Source organism: Caloenas nicobarica, chromosome 2 (genome assembly GCF_036013445.1).
Source record: "Caloenas nicobarica isolate bCalNic1 chromosome 2, bCalNic1.hap1, whole genome shotgun sequence".
Classification (NCBI taxonomy): domain Eukaryota; kingdom Metazoa; phylum Chordata; class Aves; order Columbiformes; family Columbidae; genus Caloenas; species Caloenas nicobarica.
This window is the reverse complement of record NC_088246.1, coordinates 43991691-44014359: the sequence shown is the minus strand read 5'-3', so window position 1 is coordinate 44014359 and position 22669 is coordinate 43991691. Positions and strand designations below refer to the sequence as shown.

The window sequence follows — 22669 nt, the reverse complement described above, 5'->3', positions numbered from 1 at the left end:
GGGAGGAGGGACACAACCAGAGAAAATAAGGGAGGGAACAGCATACTAAGCTGGAGATCTTGAAGATCGAAAAATCATTCTTGTATTTAAAGTATTAAAATAACACCATTTTTATCCACCATTTCCAAAATGAGCTAGCATTGGCAGTTTTAATCATGGGCTGGGCTCTTCTCCCTGGTACAGGGCACGACAGTGAACTGCCTCAAACATGCTTAAGAATGGACCTCACTGCTGTGACTCCTGACATTAGTGTAGGTATGAGGAGACTCACTTAGAGCTCAGCAGTTACAATTCTGAACTGAATACATCCTGAAAACAGGGAATAAAAATAACATTATTGTGATGCTTCAAATAATGAGATGGATTTTTACCTGTGGAATTTTAACTTGCTGCTCTCTTCCACATTTTCTGGCCACTGTTTAGCACTTCACGGTAGGCCGGAACAAAAGAATACTGTCTCCAGGCAAAAAGGTTGAAAAAAAATCTAAATGATGGCTTCCCATAGGGCACTCAAAGGGACATTTCATCTTCTCCTGACTTTAACCTACAGCCTCCTTAACACAGCTGGTAAACAGCACACAGCACTGGAGAACCATATGTGATATAACATGAAGATCCATTTATTCAACTATAACTACAGTGTCTAGTTTTTTTCTGCATAATGCATTAAGTTTGGAATTTACTGGAAGCTGTCTTTAGTGGTTAACTCCTGTGACTTCAGATATACAGTGAGTATCAAGTGCAGCAATGCTCATCTGGTTCACAAGATTAGGAAAAACAGCTTTCCTGCTTTGTTGGAATAAGCATGATTCATGGTTCAGAACTGACATTGGCATAGCTAATTCTGACCTGCTTATTAAAAAGCGTACTCTGCAACTTCACCTCCTTTTGTATTCTTGCCTGCCCACCGAATAACCACTTCAGCTTTGTACAAATATTCTTTTTCCAACATATATGCTTTGAAAATAGACAGCAGTCATTCAAGCATTATACAGTTATTTCTGTGATACAGAAGGAAGCAAAGATTCTTTCATGACGGAAGACTCTTTGTGGCAAAACCCCCAACATTTAAAACATACACAATTATGAACAATTCTGACTCAATAAAACACAAATGTGCCTTCACTCTCAGCTACAGAGCCTCACCAGAACAAAACCATACAATTGGATCTTCTAAGTAGGTTGAATGGAGTTTCTGAACCCATCGCACCTTTCCATTCAGCTAGTTAAGAAAGCCTGTTTATAGAAACATGCTTCTCTCCACTCCTGCCCCCTCAACAGTCACACCACCACCAACAACCTACTTCAAAATATGACAAGGCTCTTCATTCTTCATAATGGCATTGGGGCAGGTCCTGAAAGAGACACATGCTCCCTCCAAAATCTTAGTTTACATTTCTTCCCTTTATCTTTCTTACTACAAGAGAAATGAGGAATCTCCACCTTCAACAGTCATTTGACCCTATTTTCAAGGGCCTATTTATTAAACTCCCAGTTTCCAACAGGGAAATTCAGGAATCCACCCAGTACAGGTAGAACAGTACTTTAGGACATTTGCTAATGATGTCAAGCTATTTCCATTAGCCATGAAGCATTCCATAGAGACACATCCTGGCTCTTCGGTTTATGAGCAAGGCTACTGAATGTGCTCAGTGATCACATACAAACTGAAAAATCCATGAGATCATAAAAAAAATTAATCATATTCTTAATGTACCAGTGCTGCTTACCTAAAGGCATCCCTTTGTTACTTACAAGCAGTCCTAAGTGTCTGTCTTGTATATGCTATAGGCATATATGCTTAAGGCAAAGACAAATCTTGTCTGCTTTTTTAGGAGCATCCTCACTGGACAGGCTACAGGTGGGAGGAAGGCAGAGAAGTTTTAAAGATTATGTCACAGGGCAAGTGTGCATCTTCTGCTAATCTTGTGGGCAGCAGAACACATTAAGATCCATGGTAGGGGCAAAGAGGTTCACTTCAAAAGCGTTACGAGCTTCCTGCTGCGCTGCGTTGCCAAACCCTGCCATCCTTCTCACGGGGAACTGCAGTTGTGGTACCTGTGATGGTCAGAGTAGGTGGGCACATGGGTACAGTTCCTACTTCTTCTTTACACAGCCACCTGTCGTGCCAGCTCATGGCTGCGACACCAGAGCGGGCAGCCACAGGGCCGCTGTGCAGATGAACCCCTGCCCTCAGCTCCCACAGACCACTGCACAACCAAAGCCGCACGAAAATCAAAAATAGTAACATAACTTTCGTAGCCAAACACTCACAAATGACACTCCTTCAGGGCTTTACTCATATTTAGTATACAGCCTTGTCATGCTTAACTTTCTGAACAGCTTCAAATAACTATGTGCTGGCCTGGTATGCACACGCCACCACGTGAGTTTAGCCGATTAAATTAAAGGGGTGAAGATTTTACAGTTTTGCATGTGGATCTTCAAATCCTTTTAAAGCTGATTTGCCTCAGTATAGGTTATATTTGGAACAGCCAGTGTCAGAATTGAGACTTACTGCACACAAATTTGTTGTGGTTTAATCAATTACTTTTAAATCCACTATAAGCTCAAGAGGTGTGAATTCTGTATGTGGAAAAAACTTTCATGTTACCTGACTATCTACCTGTAGCATTTTCAACAGGAATAAAGGCTAGATAGATGGCAGAAAAATCATCTTTTCCAAATGTAAAATGGTAATGATTTAAAGACTGCTCTCTCCGCTGGCAGTATGCAGCAACTCTGGTGGCAAAAAGCCAAATCTTCTGAAACCACAGTTAACTCTTGCTAAAGTTAACTCTTGCTACAGTTAAACTCTTGCTAAACGTATCTCCACTGGAATCTAGTGTATTCAAAAAAGCAGACTAAGATAACTAAAATGTAGAGGAAACTGTGTAAATAATACTTAAAACCAGTTGCTGTGCCTTATGAAGAGTTAATACAGATGAGCAGATGTTTATTAATACTGTTCGTGCACTCAGGAGACTGGCAAGCACTTGCAAACCCTCTCTGGTCTCACAGCAGAACCTCCAGGAAAGGTCATGAAATATGTTAGTTTGCGGGGAGATTTTTGCTTGCCTTTTAAAGTAGTGGAAATGAAGCACAGACATTAAGACTGTGACAAATCACACAAAACAGGAAATTCAAAATTACATCTGACTCCGTCAGGTTCCCTTTGACAGAGCTCGGTTGCTTGGTGAATCAGAACAGGTGTCACTGCTGTATTTGCTATTTCAGGCTTTTATTTTTCATTTTATTTGCTTTAGTAATATCCCCTTAAAATTACTGACACACTTTCCTGACAGGTTTTGGAATCATAACACCATACTCATCTTTCCCTGCCACATGTGGCTTTCCAGAGATCCCTCCTTTGGGGAGGCCACTGCAAAGCCTCCTTCGCACTCGTGCACCTTTTCTGACATCTTATTTTTAATGTTGTTCCTTTTTGATGCAAGGAAACACATATTTTGAGAACAACAACTGTCTGCCTTATGGAGAAGTCCTCCTCAGGCCAATTTAAGAAAAATGACTAATTTGTTTCTTAAGCATTGTGAACACAAAAGATCTTCCCTTTTTCTTTTCTCTCTAGTGAGGCCATATCGAAAATATCTGCACAAACAGTTTCAGTTTGGAAAACAACAGCAGTCCTGCTCCCCTGCTCTGGTTAACTGTTCACATCCCTCATTGCACTTTCTCCTCTCTCACAGAGGAATCAGACTGCACTTTACCACACCTCCCTCCCTCTCCAAAAGGCCAGTTTGACCCAGAACAGTTCTTCAGTCTAGACAACTGACAACACAAACACAATAAAGAATGTGGTATGAGGAGCGAGAACCCACGGCTAAGGTAACGCAAAACTGCGTATTTCAACAGCAGCACCACTGCTGAGGGCAGAGAAAAGTCTCTGTGGATCCATGGCTGCGGTTACATCTGGGGCAAGGTCAGGCTCCCCACCATGCCAGGGACGTGGAGGACCTGCTGTCTGCTGCTGCCTCCAGCCTGAGCGCAGTCTGCTTTCAAACCCCACTTGCCCTGAGACAGGGGATGCCACAGCCCTTCCAGGGGAGGAAACAAGGGCTCTGCAGTTATTCTTTTCTGCCAGGCATCATCACTTTTGGGGACTTGTCTAGGCCTCATCTGCATAGGTTATGACGCTTTGGGGAGCACTCCACGGATTGATGTTTCTCCCCAGAAATATTTGCTGAGGAACCTCGGGATGGGCCCTATAGCTGTTTAAATCCACAATGAAAGTAGAAAGGAGGTTATTTTCACTTTTAAGTGTAGAAAAAGTACTTTCGGTATCTCAAGTCAGTTAACAACACTTATGGGAGACATCTGAGAAGACAGGTATTACTCTCTGTGACTATGTCCTCAGCCATACACAGACCTACCAGATGTCTCCTTTTCATAGGACTCTTTCAGAGTCAAAGCAGTCTTGGCTTCAGAATACACTTTTTTTTCAAGAGAAAGGGCTATATAAATGGGACAGATAGTACTGTGAAGCACAGATATCCTCTGTCTGAAGTGAAACATCTGATTTTGCTGCAGATCTATAATATGAACTCAAAACTAAAATTCAGCCAGTCTCCTCAATTCTGCTTTGTTTCATAGGAAAAGTCTGATGAACATTTACCTGAAACTACCACTAGTCTGGGAAAATGCTTTTTAAACCCAGACAAAAGTGTCACCTGAGTTTTACCTGTTGCTCTGAAACCTCTGCTGAACTTTAATTCCCACCTCTGACTTCAAAGGGCCTGATTCTGACTGCACTTCCTTTCTCTAAACTGGAAGCAAGATCCTGTGGACCAAGGAACAAAACTTTAGTCAAGCCAAGACAAACCTAAATAGTGGGTTTGTGATTAAAAAAAAAAAATCAAAAGCAGTCTCAAAATGTAAGACAGTAACTGGAATGGGCTGCATGTGTTCAAATATCGGTTTAAGTGTCACATTAGCAAGTAGGAAATACTTCATAATTATGAAGCACAAGGGGCACAAATAGCATAAGTAAGAAATAAAAAGATTTTAGGTACAATGACATGGTTTGGAGTACACAAATTGCAGTCCTGCTGTTCCGTGTTCTATTTTTTACCTAGGTGAAGCAAATCAAACCAGAATTCCTCGATGTTTTTCCATGCACAACTCCATATTGTGCCTCTATACTGGCCCTTCACAAGTGCACCTTTTGTATCAACTGCTGGAGCATGTTCAAATCATGAGTTAGGGGATGCTTTGTGCCTCTGACCAGGACCTGCACATTCTTTAAGCATGATCTCAGCAATCTATACAGTGACTGAGCAAACTGGCCTCAGCCACAGCTTTTAAGTCCACCTTAAACCAGGAGGTGCTTTGCATGGGGAAAGTCTCTATCTTGTACAACAGAAAACTGTAATGTGTGTATGCTGGTTGCTACTGAACTAGACCAGAATTTCTGTGGTATTTTATAACACACCGGTTAAGTATTGGGAGAAGCTGTGTGCAGACAAAGACTCACAGCTGCCCATTCAAAATGAGCATTTAAATGGATTAACCAGACAACTGTGCTTTCAAACTTGAAATCATTACACAGTTACATGATTCAGAGGGATTTATAAATATTTGTTTTTCCAGCTAAAAGGAGGGTATTAGTGAAATTTTTTTAAGTGCATTCACTGCCACTATGCCTCCCTCCCAGCCATAAACAAACAAACAAGAAAACAACACAAAAACAAGGATGTGTTTAGGGTGCAAAATTTACAGTCACAATTTAAGACTCTCCGATTTTCGTCTAAGCTTAATATAAAAAGACAACTTCCTAATGTAAGGAGCATAAAAGAGCTAATTTTGCTTAGCTTTTTGAAGACCTCTGAACTTGAGGAATGGAATATTTGAGAAATCTGGAATTTAAGTTAATGCACATCCCCTGACCAAAGGATGCTCCTGCTACGGTACTAGTTTACAATATAATCTACGGATTCTGGTAAAACAGAATTCTGTGCAATTTCTTTCTCTAGACCTGAATATAACCCATCCTTCCTAGTTTATTTGAAAAACTGTTTCCAAAGAAGAAGTCTCATTTAACAAGTCCACATCCTTAACATACACACACACACACACACACACACACACACACACACACACACACACAGAGGCTTCTCTGTCAGCCACTGATGGGCAAACACGTTTACGCGGAAGCTCTGTTCAGAGCTCTTTTTTACTGCGAGAAGCCATTTTCCTCCAGGAAAATAATATTTATGAACCATTTTTTCCCCACACAGCAAGTTTTGAATGACAGGTTCAGGAAAACAGTATGAAGAAGATATTACTCTCTTTCATAATCCATCAGCTCAGCTAAAATAGTAAATCAGAGGACAGTTAGATTCAAATGTAATCCCTTGGGAGCAGAATTGCTTTGAATGGATTTGGGGAAAAATATACATCCTTCTCAAATTCAGTAGCTTGGATGGTTGTATTTGTCTCTGTCAAGTTACATGCAAAGAAGCAGAATAACAGAATTTAATACCCTGGGGATATGCTCTCTTGATAGATGTGTCTAACTTCCACAACCGCTAATGGGAATTATACACTGAGTATTGAGAAAAGGGCACATACATAAAAATACACACTTCTAATGATATTCAACCTCAGGAAAACTTTCTTTTGCTGATTTCTGTGGCAGAAATCCTACTGCTGTGGCATGCTGTTAGAGAGTTATCAGATGTCTTGGTAAAGAAGTATTTCTACCAACTAAGCAACATCTCCTTTATCTGCCAAAGATAAATTTGCTAACATATCACCCAGGTATTAGCTGTTCTCTATAATGCATTTGCAAATAACTCCCCCCAGTTACATTTGAGACTATGAATCAGTAGCTGGCAATATCATTCTGCTGAAATAAAGGAAAGAGTAATCAGCTCCTTCATTTCTATTTGAGGCTGAAATTTTACTGGGCTTATAGGAAAATAAAAGCTGTGAGTGAAACCTGCCCATTCTGAAATAAATAGGTGTTTCACCCCTAAATATATCCCTTGAAAGTTCACTGAAAGGTCTTTATCTTTGCCATTATTTCTAAATCACGTGCAAAGAATTCATTCACTAGGCAATAAAATTGAGTATTTTAAGGACAGTCTCTTCTTCATGCGTGCATGGTCCAGCAGGTAAGCCCCCACATTAAAAAAAATAGCCTTGGACATTAAAAAATCTGCATGTAGGAATACAACAATTCTCACTCCCTACAACAATACATTACCCACTGCTTGCAGAAGCCAGCCCCAAACAGGGTTGGCATCACAGTGTTATGGTGACGACATTCCTACACTAGGCACAGCTCAGTGGGAAATAATTTGCCAGCCCCAAATGTTTAGTCTACCTGCCTGAAGATGTGTGAAAGGCAGCAGGCTCTTACACTTTCTTTATGATGAAGCAGAATAAAATTGTAAATGTGAAAAGTACACACAGAGCTGGATTTCTAGGGCTTTCCCCTCCCAGATATGGTCATTTCTGTAAACCCACTATTTCACTCCTCAGGCTGTATCTTAAGTCATTATCAAGACCATAATCTTTCACCAGCACTCCAAGACAGCATATACACTTACACACTTGTTTAGAAGAAACATTGCAAGGAAGAAACTAATTTAAGTGCCTACAAAACAATTACTTCTATTGAAGGACTTGTTTCAGGGAGAAAGCTAGGAAAATGTAAGACAGAAACAAAAGATCAAGCATATCAAGCAGCAGCTCAGAAGCAAACCTTCCATTGCCTCTTAATTTTCAACTGAATATCTCAAAATTCATCCAATTCAACTTTTTTTTTTCCTAACAACTGAGAACTATGAAAAGCAAAATATGATAATACTTAATGAACTTTTCAATGGCACAGTTCATTTCTGGCAACAGTATAACATCCCTCATCCTGCTACCACAGGACAGAAGATGTTTACTGTCACATGTATTAGTTAAATTTAATAGGATAAGATCTTCAGCAGATGCTAATCTGTGATTTCTGAGTGCTGCTATGTCAAATTATGCTAGCTGATGTTTAACAGTTTAGAGTCACTGAATGTTTCTGGATATTGGTAATAGCACATCATCATCCATCTGGAGGGCACTTACTCAACTGCAGAAATCAGTAACAGTCTGTAGGATGTCTAAGAGCTTCTATGAAATGCCTTGATCATTTTAATCAAATGCCAAGTGGATTAATAATTATGTCATGAAAATACTATTTCAACAACTGTCATTGAGGAAGCTGTGCACAACATGGCCATAGTAGCTGAACTACTCAGCATCCCTTTAAACACCAGGAGCCAGCTGCATGCTTTGTTATGGTTTCTGGTTTAACTGTTCAGTGACGTGGGCAGCTCATTCTCTAAAGCTGTCACTTTGGCATTTTTCACAAATACCACACTCATGCATAACACAGTGTGTTTTTAAAAGTGTTCTCACAAAACACAACAATTCCAAGCTTTCCAAACGCAGTAATAGCTTAGGTTATTCCAGAGAAAAGTGCTCTGTAGGAATACAAGCTTTTTTAAAATTCCTTGGGTGCAAAATTTTGTAAGTTATGAATATTTGAAATATCTTTGTACAGGGTTAGTTAGCAGAGTAGCTGAATTGGTTGTTACTTCTGGAGCTGCTAGTCCTAATTCTGAGAGGGACATGAGTGATACAGCCCAGTGGTAGTAACCTGCTGCATCACAGATTTGTAGGTTACAGGACATCTGTGCCAAGAGCTGAAATGATATTCCCAGTCTGGCCTTCTGTAAGTGTAATCATTCCACTTGGGTAGTTTTGCAAAACCCTAACTTCTCTGAGTATATGTTTAAACAAAAACCTGCCTTGATTTAGAGATTCACATCGGGACTTCCATCATGCCCCCTGACAGGGCTTTAATAATGAAATTATCCTATTTGTTAAAAATGCATACCTTGTTTCTGGAGTGATTTAGTTCACCTGCAGCTTTCATCTGTTGGAATAGATGCTTGTTCACCTTTCATAATCTCATTCACCACAGAGTCTAAAATATCAAGTTAGCACAGTTTAACACCTTATTCGCCATCAACTAACTGTGGTGAACTTCCACGTGAGCTCTCCTACCCACAGCTTAGCATTCTGGCAGAGCAGACTTAGCTGGGTCGCACTACCTTATATTTGCCTTGAGGCAAATGGTGTTTATATTAAGTACCTTATTAAAGCATGGCAAACTGCCTGCATATCTGGCCAAATCTGCATCCAGACTGGTAATAGCAGCTGTAGGTACTATTCCTAATTCTTTTGTTCTTCATATGTTCAAAACCACAACAGTCTGTCGTTTTCAAAAGGTAGACAATCATTAACATTAGGCTCTTATCTGAAAATGCTAAAAAGGGCTGTACGGTTCCCTAAACAAACAGTACCACTTCCTTCCTAACCTGCTGCAGGCCTAAGGACAATCAAGTGGAAATTACTGCTCTGCTCAGAGCTATCTAAACCTCCGTTTCAAAAGCACAAAATGGGAACTTAAAACAAAATCCACCTTTTAAAGGGAAGAGTGATGATCATACGGGTAGTCTAACTACTCACGTTAAGCATCAGCTTGGGAAGGCAGGTGTCAGTGTTTTCTATTTCTAGGTATGTGGTTATGATAGTGGTAAATGTGCCTTGTCATTAACTTTCAAGGGTGAGATACTTCAAATAACTAGTGGTTTGCTTCTAGCATTCGCTACCCACCTTCACCCACGAGAAGGCCAATGTTTCTGAATTCAAACCACCAGTAGGTATGTGCCTGACAATCATACTACAAGTTACCAGAACAAAAAAGCCAAATTAGGGGAAGTGTAAGTTGGCTGAACTGTGAATAAAATATATGTAGACAACTGATAGAAGAGTTAGGCCTTAAATGGTCAAACTGAAGGAAGATACCAAAGTTTCTTTGTGTCTCACCATTCCCCAGCAGCTCCTAGCACATAGCCTCTTAACCTGAGAAAAATAGGGGAGAAAAAATTGCTAATTGTATCTTACTGAATTTGGCAGGGTATTTGAGACTGATGAGAATTTCTGGGTACTCTGAGGGCTCTAATCCAGAAATTCTGTTGAGTTATGGCTCTCTTTGAACATCAGTTTCCCAGTTACAATAGACCAGCATTGAAGCAATCTCTGTTCATTTCCCACATATTCTATAATTGTTTCTAGAAACTGTAATTAACACATTGCATTATGTTTTTGCCACATGTTAAGCAGAACTACTTGAAACTGTGGAAATTCTAATACAAATACCTATACTGAAGTTTAAAGGTGGCATCAACAATACAGTGGATGAAATTGTGGGAAGCTGGAGATCTGGGTTTGGGTCTCCAGAGATTAAGAAACTGAGCCCAGGCTTCTCACTTCCTAGGTCACTGCTTTAACCATGGGTCAAGATGCAAAAGCTGTTCATAGTTATAAGTCACCAACAAGTCTTGCCTCCTCCTCCCATGTATGAGCCTCTAACCCCCTCCAACATGTATATTAGGAGCTGGATGCCTAACACGGATACTTCCAAATCTTCCTTTTAGGGTCAAGTGCCTATTTTTTAAACAACTGCCTGAGTCCTCGTTGTGAATCTCATGTTCCTGGATTTTGGTGATGAAATTTGAATCATATTTTTATCTTCCTTTATACATGTTAAAGGCAGTGGACATGTACATACAGGAAGCTCTAGGCTGCTTCTTGTGGTGCTAATATTCATGGTGCCAGTGTGGCCTCAGGGAAGAGTGAGAACAGCAAAGCCCCCAGCCAGGCAGAAACTTCAAGGCAAAAGTATAAAATGTGAGAAGTAAGCAGTGTGTGAGAAAGGAGTTGATGGAGAAAGAAAAATAAAGATGAAGAAGCACTTTTTGGTTGTATTCCCTTTTCCAGAATAGTTCATCAATCACTTCCCACTGAAAGTCTTCCTGTTTCTATTATCCAGAGCAAAGAGAGAACAGATATGGCTTTAGTTACAACCAGACAATGTGGTATTGCTGTTTACACGCAGACTTGGACTATGCCGGCTTTGCAAGACTGATGGCCTGGCACTGCACGTACCAGATGAGAATACTACAAATGCAATAAAAGGATCAGCTTCCCAGATTTTTGACTTGAGGCATTCCTTTGTGGTAAAGTTGGGTGAGGAAATGGAAGAACAGACTGAGGGGAAGAGGGGAGATTCAATAGCCCAGAAGCACGTATTGCTGACCTAGTTACTTTGTGAAAGCCTGAATAAAGAGGCTTACGAAGTCATGACTATTACATGGTCCTCTCTGATCTTTTCATGAGGATGAGAAATGGTTGTTTTCAGTTTTAAAAGGAAAAAAAGTTTCTGTATGTAAAGTCTCTCTTTGTTGTGCTGTGAACTCCCTGGAGAGAATATCGGTCACCCTGCAGGGGCTGGAATAATGAATAAATCCATCCGGGAAACAGGCTTTCTTCTCCTCTGACATGCTTCGGGGGACCACCCGCACACATGTCAACTCTTTCTCTGCAGAGCGCCACTTCTACAGCCCTGCGCAGTCTCAGCCAGCAAGGATCCTTCCTTTCAGAGCCCATCACTGATAGAGTTTAGATACTCTCAGGGCCTCCCACTTTCTGGGCAAAGCCTGTAGCCATTGTAGGAAAAGGAGGCAATGCAAACATGAAAATCGGTAATGGGCACTGTGGGGAGGTAGAAGGTGCACAGCAGGGCAGCTGGCCAACTGCCACAGCACAGTCACTGCAGAATCATAGATCTCCTTGTATGCAGGAGACAAATGAGAAGGGTAATTGCTACATGCTTGTGGGCAGAACCAGCCAAATGAGATAAAGGATCAACCGCCACCCGCATATGACAGCTCTTCTTTTGAAATCATGGGTATTCGATCACTGATTGACAAATTTGTGCTGTTCAAAACCTCATTAAATTCTTCCCATTAGTGAAACACACAAAGATTTATTTTTTCATTCCTGCATTCTTTCTATGAGTTTCTCAAGAAGAATGGGACACCCTGGAGTCACTGCCCAGTCATGTTACAGGAGAGCTTAAGACAGCTACAGAGCTGAGGCTGGAGCATCCTGAGTGCAGGAAGGGACCAACTATCACATGAAATCCATAAGCAACTCAGTGCTGCTCAGATGCTGAACTCCCACATATGATTTTACTGTCTTTCCATCTTATCACTATCGATAACATAATGAAAAAGATTAATCCTTAATTGTGTATATTTTTACAATGCAGCCCATTTTAGGATAAAAGGTAAAAAAAAAAAAAAAAAAAAGCAGCCTACGTAATGTCTTGCTCAGGATAACAGAAAAGTGCTACTCCATGTTAATTAGTAGCTTTACAGTGACTTGAAGCAAAATAAACTAACATATAGCTACAGACCGCCCGTCAGCAGTGGCCTGGAACTGCACAGTAGATACTGTCTGATGAAGTAACATTTTAAGATACTAGGCAGCTGGAGAAAGAAACTGGAAATGGAAAAAGTGTAGTTATATCTAACATATTTCCCAAAGCACACACTTTAATGGACAGAAGTTATTCACATACACTACGCTCCTGGAGTACTCCAAGTGCACAAGTCCTGATGTAACTATGACTTCAGATTTGCTCCAGCCACAGAGCTCCCAAAGCATATGGAAGTTGCTCAGGACAGTCAGGTAACACTAAAAACAGGGAAGCAGTCAAAATGGTAAGAAATTTTGTCTCCCTTTGAGCACAAACACCTTTCTTAAACTGTTGCTTAAGCCATGCTATCAAAACCACTGCTGTTCTGCAGCTTTATATAGTGAGTTGTCAATAGTATCTGACCTAATTAGATCTCAAGGATCAGACCAGCATCTCAAGACACACAAGAATCCTGGACTGCTGCTGCTTCCTTTTCTGAAAATAACCAGAAGTGATAATCCATTAGTAATCACCTGTGGTGTGTTTCAAAGTTCACCTTCTTGTACAGCAACATTAAAAATGTGCTTCTATTAATTAGTGAGATGAAATCTACAAAATTACCACATCATCATCCAAAAGCCGCAGGCACCACCTAACCATGCCAACAGGTGACGTATACACATGACGCACTTACTCCCATTCTGGGCTGCAGAATCCACAGCAGGATTAAAACTGGGGAGAGGCTGCCCACCTGCATCTCACATCTGAAATATTTAGACCCAGGAGAGCTACATGTTAACTCTTGGAAAATCCAACTGAATCCCCTTTTCTTTCTAAGTCAATAAAATGAGTACCAGCTCACTTAGGACCTCTCTCAGTGAAATGTTAAACAAAATTAAACCATGTACACATACTAAGGAGGAGTTTACCCCTTGGTCCTCATTTCCCATTCTCCACTTTGCTTCCTTATTAATAACACCAGCACTAGCAGCTTAGCAGTGATGAGAGAGCTTCAGTTTTTGTATAGCTTGGGAAATCTACACAAGTGCTTTCAAAGGAAAGGCCTGGTCTCAATGAGAAATCATCTGTCTTGCACACTTCACTTTTTCTGGGACTACCTATCCCAAATCAATTTATCTCCATCCTCCCAAATTCTCCTCCCGTGATTCTTCCTGGACAAAAGTCCCTAATGATACAGGAAGTTTGAAAGCATCTTCTTTCCCTCGACTGCCTAAAATCTTTCCTTCCTAACATTCTGAGGACTTCAAAATATTGCAGTCAAATTACTCTTTTGCTCCAAGAAAGAGAAACAGATCACTCTGGCTCCTGTAAGACTTGATATCACAAAAGCCCCCTCAAGGGAATTACAGCCTCATAACATACAGTTGCCTATTATTTATTCTGTGGCCAGATTCTCAGCTGGTATAAATCAGGGCAGGTTCCTCGCCTTCAACAGAGTGAAGCTGATTTATGCCAGCTGACAATCTGGCCCTGCATGTGTTCCACTTTCACAATGCTAGTTTTTAAAGAGGCCCATTAAAGTGCCCCAGGCATATAAGAACGACACTTGGGTCTTTACTTGGAAAATGTTGCTCTGAGGAGTAAGACTGTGAAACCTTCCCACTGCTCTCTGAGTATGCACTGTTCAAATTCACTTGCTTTTCTAACAGAAGGAAGTCTCTAAGCCCTGACAAAGCCACCACAACCTTGGGAACACAAGATGGATTTTCTAATGTCTTCTGCATATAACAGGTTTTTTTTAAACTGAGTTTAAATGCTGAATTAAACGAGGCCCACAGGTACACCAACACATTGTTTAGGAGGAACCAACCAACTGCACGAAGGGCAGACGCTATCTTTCAAAACTCATATTATTGAAGACTACAAACAAGCCAGAAAGAACGTGGTGTGACTTTGAAATCACTGGCTGAACTTATGGCTTTGGCTGCTTGATAAGTCTTTCTTTTTTACCTTAAAATCTCAGATGTCTACTTATGGAGCAGGGCAACAGCTCATCTGAGAGTGTGGGCTGAAGTCTTTGGGTACAAAGAGAAGGCATGCAGGAAACAAAAGACATCTTTCTAATAACTCTGGTCCCAGATTACTGTTCCAAAGGCAAAATGTTAACTGTAGGTGTCATTTGTAGTGATGTATCTGCTGGGTGGTAAACTGAAGGAATGCTTTAAGCGTGTGTAAGCAGACTCCTCTATCTGTTCCTGAAATCTATTAATTTCAGTCAAATTTTTGCCAAACTACTACTCTGTGTGAGTGGAGAGCTGGAATCCTGGAATCAAACTATCAGGACTGTTAGTAATAAAAATTGTGGTTCCTTTGCATGACAGAAATGTCTGAATACAGCTTGTTATTATGATATGAAACAAAGACTAGAAGACACCAGACATTCAGAGCACTGCCATTCCCACCCAACAAGGAGGAAACAAACACATAGCTGCAGGACAACCTAAACAACACCGTCGGGAAAATGTCTTTCCTGCCCTACAAAGTGCTGTGACACTTTATACATTTTCAGATTCACCACCAGAGCGAAGCCAAAATCATTTGAAGTGGCGGGTGTGGGGGTGTTTGTGTGTGCATGCACGATAAGAGTGACAGCCGTCCATTGTCCTGGGGAGGGTAGATAGGGGGAGCTCCAGATTCAAATGTGCACTCCATGAGCCAGACCAGGCACTTGGTCCTGCCTTTCTTTCAGCCTCGACCAGTGATTATTCTAATTATTGATTAATGATGATTTCTCCTTCTCTATCTTTCTATAACAGAAATTCCACCATGGACTAGAGAAGAAAAAAAAAGTTTCCTGATGAAAGTTTAATGGAAACTGGTACATTTCCACAAATTGTTTCAGTTTTGACAAATCAGCATTTTCCCATGAAAAACAGCGTCAAAAACTCTCAACCACCTCTAATTCTAACCAGATTAACTCAGGGATGAATGCCAGCAGGAAGTTCTTGCTAAATACCACTTGTTTGAGCAAAGGAAAACTACTATTTCCCCAGACGATCTTCCCAGAGGTGAAAAGGCTTTAAAACCCGTATGAAAAAAAGGACAGGTAGTTCCAGTTCCAGCTGTTAACAACCACAATGGCATTCAGAGAAAGAGCAAGGAAATGGCGTATTAAAAAAATGCGCAAATGTGGACAAATGAGCAAGCAGTACTTCTCCTGCCACTGCTAATGTTATTGTTTTTTAAGATCTGAAACAGTCACTAAACTTTGCAGCAGTGCAGACAAATGGACACCAGTCCCTGACTCAAGAATCTGTACGGACTGCAAGGCAGACCCCCTTAATACATGTTTCAATTCAAATTCTGCTTAAATCCCTAGAAGCTGATGGACATAAACTAACGATGGCATGCTGCCACCAGCAGAAATAGAATTAAGCAACTCCTGGTGAGATTTGGTAGTTCTAACTACTACTTTAGATGAGTTTTTCACCACTGGATGGTGTTTGAAGTGGTTTGCTCTCTCCGCATGTCTTACCCTAAACATCTGTCCACTAACTAAATCTGTGTTCTTTCAGGCAGTAAGATGTAAATGGTTGTGCTCAACCAATGCCAGTGCTGCTGCTCTGTCTTTATGCCAGAATGAAGACATACTATGAAAAATAAGCATTGAAGACTTAGCTGGGTCACTGAGAACCCAATCTTGCAAATATTTAGTATCAACTCTAAGCCACGAGTGGCATACAGATCAGCGGCACTTGCCTTAACTACAATGCCCTGCCCCAGTGTGTACGACCACTCCTTGCTGTAAAAACAATCTATACCCTGTAGTAACAAGTTTATCTGCCGTTTCTTAACATAACTTTTATCACTTCCACCTGACAGTGAAGTTAAACTTCAAAAGGACTTATAACTAGTCTGTTGAAAAGAAGGCATATCCTTTCTGATTTATTTGGGTCTATTTTAACCTTCCAGAATTTGAGTTCATAAAAGCGCAAATATTTTGTCATGACCTTTTATTTTATTCTTGATTACAAGAGTTTAAAAACCAGTTCCCATTATCCTATAGGAAAAAAACCAAACCAAACCAAACCAAACCTCTAACCCCACAAAAATTTAAGGCTAAAGACCTATTAAGTAAATCAAAATCTCAGCATTAAATCTCTTAGATTAGGACTCAGCAAGCTTGTACTCTCCAACACATGCACAGAACCGGTTGATATCTTACTCCATTTTACTGAGTTTGCAATGCGCTGGTAACACAAACTAGCTGATGTCCCTGGGATGTGCCTACCTGCTAATTTCCCAAGTTAAAGGGATCCTATGTGGCAAAGGAGACACTGCACCACTGGCCTCCCACCTGCCTCAGGACATCCCTTCGTCCCTCTGCTCACCAGGTGCCAGAGAGGCTGCGGGGACCACGGGCAGACCAGGACCGGGACGACTTACCTCCCTCCTGCTGATCCCAGGACCACAAAGGTGGCTGGAAGCCCTGACTTTCACGGTGCCACCAACACTCAACCATAGCCATGCCAGCCAGTGTGGAGACTGCACGGATCACTTTCGGATCAAAATCTGCCATTGCACTAGCGATATTTCATACCCATCTGCTACAAATGCACCCCGTTATGCAAAATTCAAAAGAGTAATGAATTGGGCCTAATCAGCTGGTTTTTGCACATTCTTGTTATGAGGCACAGCCTTTCTGAGGTCAGAGGAGTGACAGTGATACAAAGCGAATGCTAGCAAAGTGCATACAGCACAGCCATACATTACTGAGAAAAAAAAATTTGCTATGCCACAAATGCAAAATATAATCTTTAAAATATCCTGCAGAGGAAATATAAGCATGGGAAACTCCAACAACTGGTGCTACAGTGATACTATGCTCTTTTTTCTTCCCTCAAAAGAGCAACTTCCTTCTAAAAACCGTCTTGAAAAAAAAGTTACCAAAAAAAGCCCCAAAACCCCAACAAAAAACTAAAACAAAACAAAAACCACCACACATGCCACAAGAAAAAAAAAAAAGATTTTTCCTTCTGCTTAGAGCCTGATACCACCATCTTCACTCCTAAGTTCAGAATTAACCTTGTCACAATGACAACTTTTATCAGCCACCATTATAGCACACTGCATCTTTGAAACCATAACAATTCATCCCAAAAAGGAGTACTTCATTTTGAGTCAACGTTGCTTGGCTAAATGTAGGTCATATAATAGTAAGTGTTTATAAAATATGAGTGAAAAAATATTATGAATATGAAAAAATCTGAATTATTCCATTGCCCTTTATCTGAAATTACTTTTGAAACTGTTTCAGGAAACCTGTATGCTGTACCTCTGTGTAACTCTACTGATGCTAATGGAATTATTAAGATCTGGCTCATCATTTTTTAATAGAAACCATTCCTATATGGAATTCACCACCTGAATATTACAGAGGCGCGTTAATGCCAAGGAGCTCAAAATAGTAATTAAATAAAAGTGATTTTCAAAGTCTCAGGTATAAAAGTCTTAGAATTCAGGACAGTCGATAAATAGAAGAAAATGCCATAATATCTCTGTTCTGTTCCTATTTCCCTCCTGAAATAACTGGAAATTTGCCAGTTTAATGGGGGGCAGGAATGCATTTAAGATTCAATCGTGTTACAGACATGTTTCTACCATGTTACTAAGATTGTTCTCATACTTCCCTCTTGCAAATATCTGAAGCTCTGAATTTCATTTTGTTACTATAAATTAATTGACTATGACATGGCTTTTAAAAACTAAGGAGACAATAACGCAAATAGAGTTTGGCTGAATGGAGAAATTAAGTTCCTGATGCTCAGAAATGAACAAATATTACACAGATTATTCCAAGGAACAAATTTCTGGTTTTGATGCCCCAAAGATAAGTTACAGATTTGTATTCACTTGGACACAGCAGGGTCAATTTCCTATGTGGGCAACTGCTGGTTTACACTGCTCAATACAGCTTTCACAATCATTCAAAAAAACCATACCTTGTCCCTTTACTCTATGGAAAAAATTTCAATTACTTGTGTGTACTATAGAGCATCTTTTTCAAAGTAGGTAGTTCCTATTGGACCTGCTCAAGAATTTGTAGTTTTGTCCAGAATCTTTATGGGAATGTGCCACTCCTACCTAATATTTTGCTGTGAAGAATGCTTAAACGAAATTTTTAGCCAGAGCTTTATTAACCTCTTCACCAGCAAGAACCACCTAGCTAGTAGGCATATCTGGGAACTTAGGTCTCCTGAGACTGGTATCTCCCCTGCCTCATCCTCACTGAACTGCTGAGCTATTGATTATTACAAAGCAAATAGCTGTTTTTCTCTTTTGTTTTCACCAAAATATTTGGCAGCTCTAGTTTTCATTTTGATGCCAAATAATAACCAATATCCAAACCTCACACTTTCTGCCCCCACAGAACTGTTGTTTTCTGACCAGCTCTTCCTGTTATACATACAATAGAATCCTACAGTGATTATTAAAACAACTTTTGGAGTTACAGGATAGATTATCTGACAAGTCCACTCAGTTTTAGTTATTGTAGGGTGTAGATGAAGATCAGTATGAAAAATGCAGAATTGTAACCAATCTATATTTCTTTTTTCCTCACTGGGCCTACAACAAGAAAGAAGAACAAATTCTTAAGCTATGTCCATTTTAAAAATTTACCTGTAGTTTGGGACTGTCTAAACTTGGTGAGTGCAGGAAAAAAAGCAAGCAGCATAACAAAAAATAACACAAGATTAACAAAAGTGAAGCTTTTTCATTTAATGCTTTTGTGATGAGAATCTGCAAAAAATTTGGAGCGGAGGTCAAAATAAAAGACATCACTAGTTGAGTATGATTTATATTGATCAGAAATAATAAAAATATATATCAAGAAGCTGCACATCTTACATTTAAAATAATATCATTTTGAGCCCTGGGACACCATAGTGTCTTATTCTTAAACTGTGTTTTTATCTGTGTTAAGCTTCTATGAGTAACTTTGCAGGTATGTAAAAATCTGTTGACTCTGACAGGATTATTAATGAAGCATGAAGTTATTCATACTGTACATAGCTATTGGCAGTAGCTATATGAGAGCTATATAGTTTATGTTATTATGTTAGTAACAATTTTGAGATAATTATTGACCACGAATGGACCGCAAGAGAGAATCAGAAGGCACAGAGCAAAGTTTGTAGAAGCTCAGGAGTCTACACATCTTACCTGAAGACTAAAACTAGACATGATATCACAAGACATCTCAGAAAACTACTTAATTCTTCAAAACTGGTCCATATGTAGTTGTGCTGCAATTTGATGTATTCTTTTTAGGTTCACTAGTTGCACTGCAATATGATTTAGGGCCTAACTTTGCAGTTACAGATGTTAGTTCACACATGTGGGTAAGTAGTGGTAGGACCGAGATGGAAAGCTCCTCAGGGCAGGGACCTTGTTTCTGCAGCAGCACCTTAAGTACATTCCAAATTATCCTATGAAGAATACTGCAAACCACAACCTCATAAACCTACCTAGGGATGTCTTGGTAAAAACAGAATAAGGGACCTAAAGCGTTATTAAAACTGAATCGAACAAGATGAACACTAAGTGTAACGACTGCTGCTCTCAGCCCGACTGCTCACAATCACGGCTCAATTCCGCTGTAGGCAGAAACACGCATGTAAACCAACTTTTTTGGTAGGCAACTGCAGAGCCTCAGCGCAGCGAGCTCTGCGGCCGCGCACAGGCCCTCAGAGCCGGCACAGCCCGGCGCGGGCCACCGAGCACCCGTGGCACCTTCCGGCCCCTCTCGCTGTGGGTGTGCAGGGCACGCTGCTCCCCATCCCAGAGGGCATCTCAAAAGCTGTGCCGGCGGCTGGATCCTGCACCCGTGACCACCCTCCGGAGGGGGCGGCAGGCGCGGGCCGCGGCCGGCTGGTTCCCCCCGGGCCCGCCGCCCCCGGGCACACGGTGCGGGCCGGCACCAGGTGCGGCAGCTGCCGCAAGCAGCTGCGGGGCCGGGCGGCCGCTCCCCCCGGGGTTAGCAGTCAGCTCCCGAGCTGCCCTCCCCGGGCTCCTCCCGCCGGACCAGACCCTGCTGCATTTCCTGCCGAACTCTTTTTCTCCCCCCCTCTTCCCTCCACGGACGGACCCCTCAATTTTTGACGCGAAACCTCCACGTTCCCAGTCCTTTCTTCCCCGCTTACTTTGCAGTAGAGCAATAAACAAACACGCTCACCCCTCCCGAAATGTTTCCAGCCTCGAAACTTTCTTAGCAACCGCGTCCCCCCCTTCCCGCGGCGGACTCCTGCCTCCCGCTCCGGCAACTGTCAAGCGGCAGCGCCGGGCCGGCGCACACTTACCCCGAAGCAGAGCGGGGACCCAGCTGCCCATGAGGAGCCAGAGGGAAACGCGCAGAAGCAGCCGCCGCAGGCTCCTCGGCAGACGGGGAGTCATCGCGGAGCCGGATCGGCATAGACGGCGAGCCGCGGGCGGGGCGCGGGGGGCGGCCGGGCAGCAGGGGAGGCCGCGGCGGCGGGGCTGGCAGGGCGGCGGGGGAGCGGGTTGCACGGCTCCGCTGCTCGGGACTGCGGGTGACTCACTGAAAACTTCACTTCGGCGCTGCAGGGGAAACAGGAAATCTTAAACTTCGCAAACAGCTGGGCAGGACTTTCGTACTCTTACAGTAGTTCCTTCTCCCCCCCTTCCCACAGTAACCCCCTCCCCTGCGCTCGCCCTTTTTCTCTCTTTTTTTTTTTTTTTTTTAACATGAAACCTCACCCAGTTTGGTGTCAATCATCTGCCAGAGGCCAGCCCCTCTCAGGTCTGGCTCTCCCACCACAAGCGCGTCGGGGCCAGCCCCGACGTGCAGCCGGGATCCGGGCGCCTGCCTCCCTCCCGAGGCGGGGAGCGGCCACCGCCACCCTCTCCCCAGCCCCGGAGCGGCGGTGTGGTTTGCAAGGGGGCTCAAGGTCGATGGGAACCGGCCAGCTCCAACGGGCCTTTCTCCCCAGGATTTGACAGTCCTGTCACTTGGAGCATAGGGGCGTCCCAGAGCTCCTCCTTGCATCCGTGTCCTTGACCACATCGATGCTGCTGCAGCCCGTTTCCCCCTCTGCAGAACCGATATCTGAAAAACGGATGTAACCCTCAGATGAACTAAAGCAGGGGAATTGAAGGCAGGGTAATAACAGGAAACGTTCACACAGCCTAGCTGGGCACTCAGCTTGCAGATGTTGAAGTTGACGGTGAGAACTTGTCACCTGCCTTGTTTTTTTCATTTTGCTCCCAAAATGGGCTGTATGCACACCACTTGCTCCCGAATGCTGCGTATGTGACACAGATGAAGTTCATCTCCATTATCCTCCAAAGCAGGTTTGGCTTTTGACAGAGATTTTGCCTTCTCCAGAAAAGAGAAACTGCACATAGGATTCAGGGAGGAGAACCACACCTGCAATGCCAGCTTTGCGTGGCACAGATGAAGACTACAAGAACCATTAGACTCTCAGCCTGAATACGGCCTGAGGCTTCTGCCAATATAGTAAGTCCAGCCATTGCATAGCCAGCAGTTGAGACCCATTTTTGGTTCACGGAGACTCTCTTCCTCTACAAGTTAAATGACTGGGCATTGATTGAAAGGTAAATTCATGGACATGAGAATAATTTGAAGGTGTCTGTTCAAATTTTGGTTTCACTTTTGTCTCGGTTACAGAAATAGTTAGAGGTACAGATCTGGGTATTTCACAAAAGGGGCTAAGCCCTCAGGGGGAATATATGTAATCATGCTCTGGATGTCCCAGATCAACTCTATATGAATTTGGAAATGTTTGCATAATGCATCTAATTGGCCTATAACAGACATAAAAAATCTCATTGTGATTTTATGTAAAATTAGTTTCAAAAACTCCTTAAATGCATATTTTCATAGTGCAGTCCCAGTTTATGGTGCAAATTCTCATAAATCTCTCCAAGAGCATTTTCCTCTCCCCCACCCCCCTTAAATGCAGTCAAGATTCACTCAAACACAGTCACCACCTTCCAGAGGTAAGAAAAATGTTGGACTCCCATTTGAGCACAGACTGGAGTGTTCTTATCAGCTCCTGTGCACCAGCTCTGTGCTAAAAGCTGGATGTGTTTTCAGTAATCCACTTAAACAAAAGCATTTCTCAACCCCCATCAGTATATACTGTATGTTGTGTACACTTCTCTGTCCTTGTAGCTGTCAAGCTGCAGGTGCCAAAGAGTTGCTGTTTGCTTAGGAAGCTGGCTGTATATACTGAACTCTCCTGTTAGTTTTCGGTGACTAACTTCCAATACGAAAAGAAGCTTAAAAGCCATTAAATACAGGTTTAAAGTTATGATTCACACCTGTTATAA

At 41.9% G+C, this 22669-nt stretch overlaps 1 protein-coding gene across 1 annotated transcript in view; it reads right to left on the bottom strand.

The window, feature by feature from the left end:
• Nucleotides 1-20990, bottom strand: part of TGFBR2 (transforming growth factor beta receptor 2) — a 60204-nt gene extending 39214 nt beyond the window's left edge. Inside the window, exon 1 of the mRNA XM_065629766.1 lies at nucleotides 20656-20990. Within this exon, the coding sequence (XP_065485838.1) occupies nucleotides 20656-20749 (94 nt within the window). The 5' untranslated portion in view covers nucleotides 20750-20990. The remainder of the gene's footprint in view (nucleotides 1-20655) is intronic.
• Between the last annotated feature and the right edge of the window lie 1679 nt (nucleotides 20991-22669).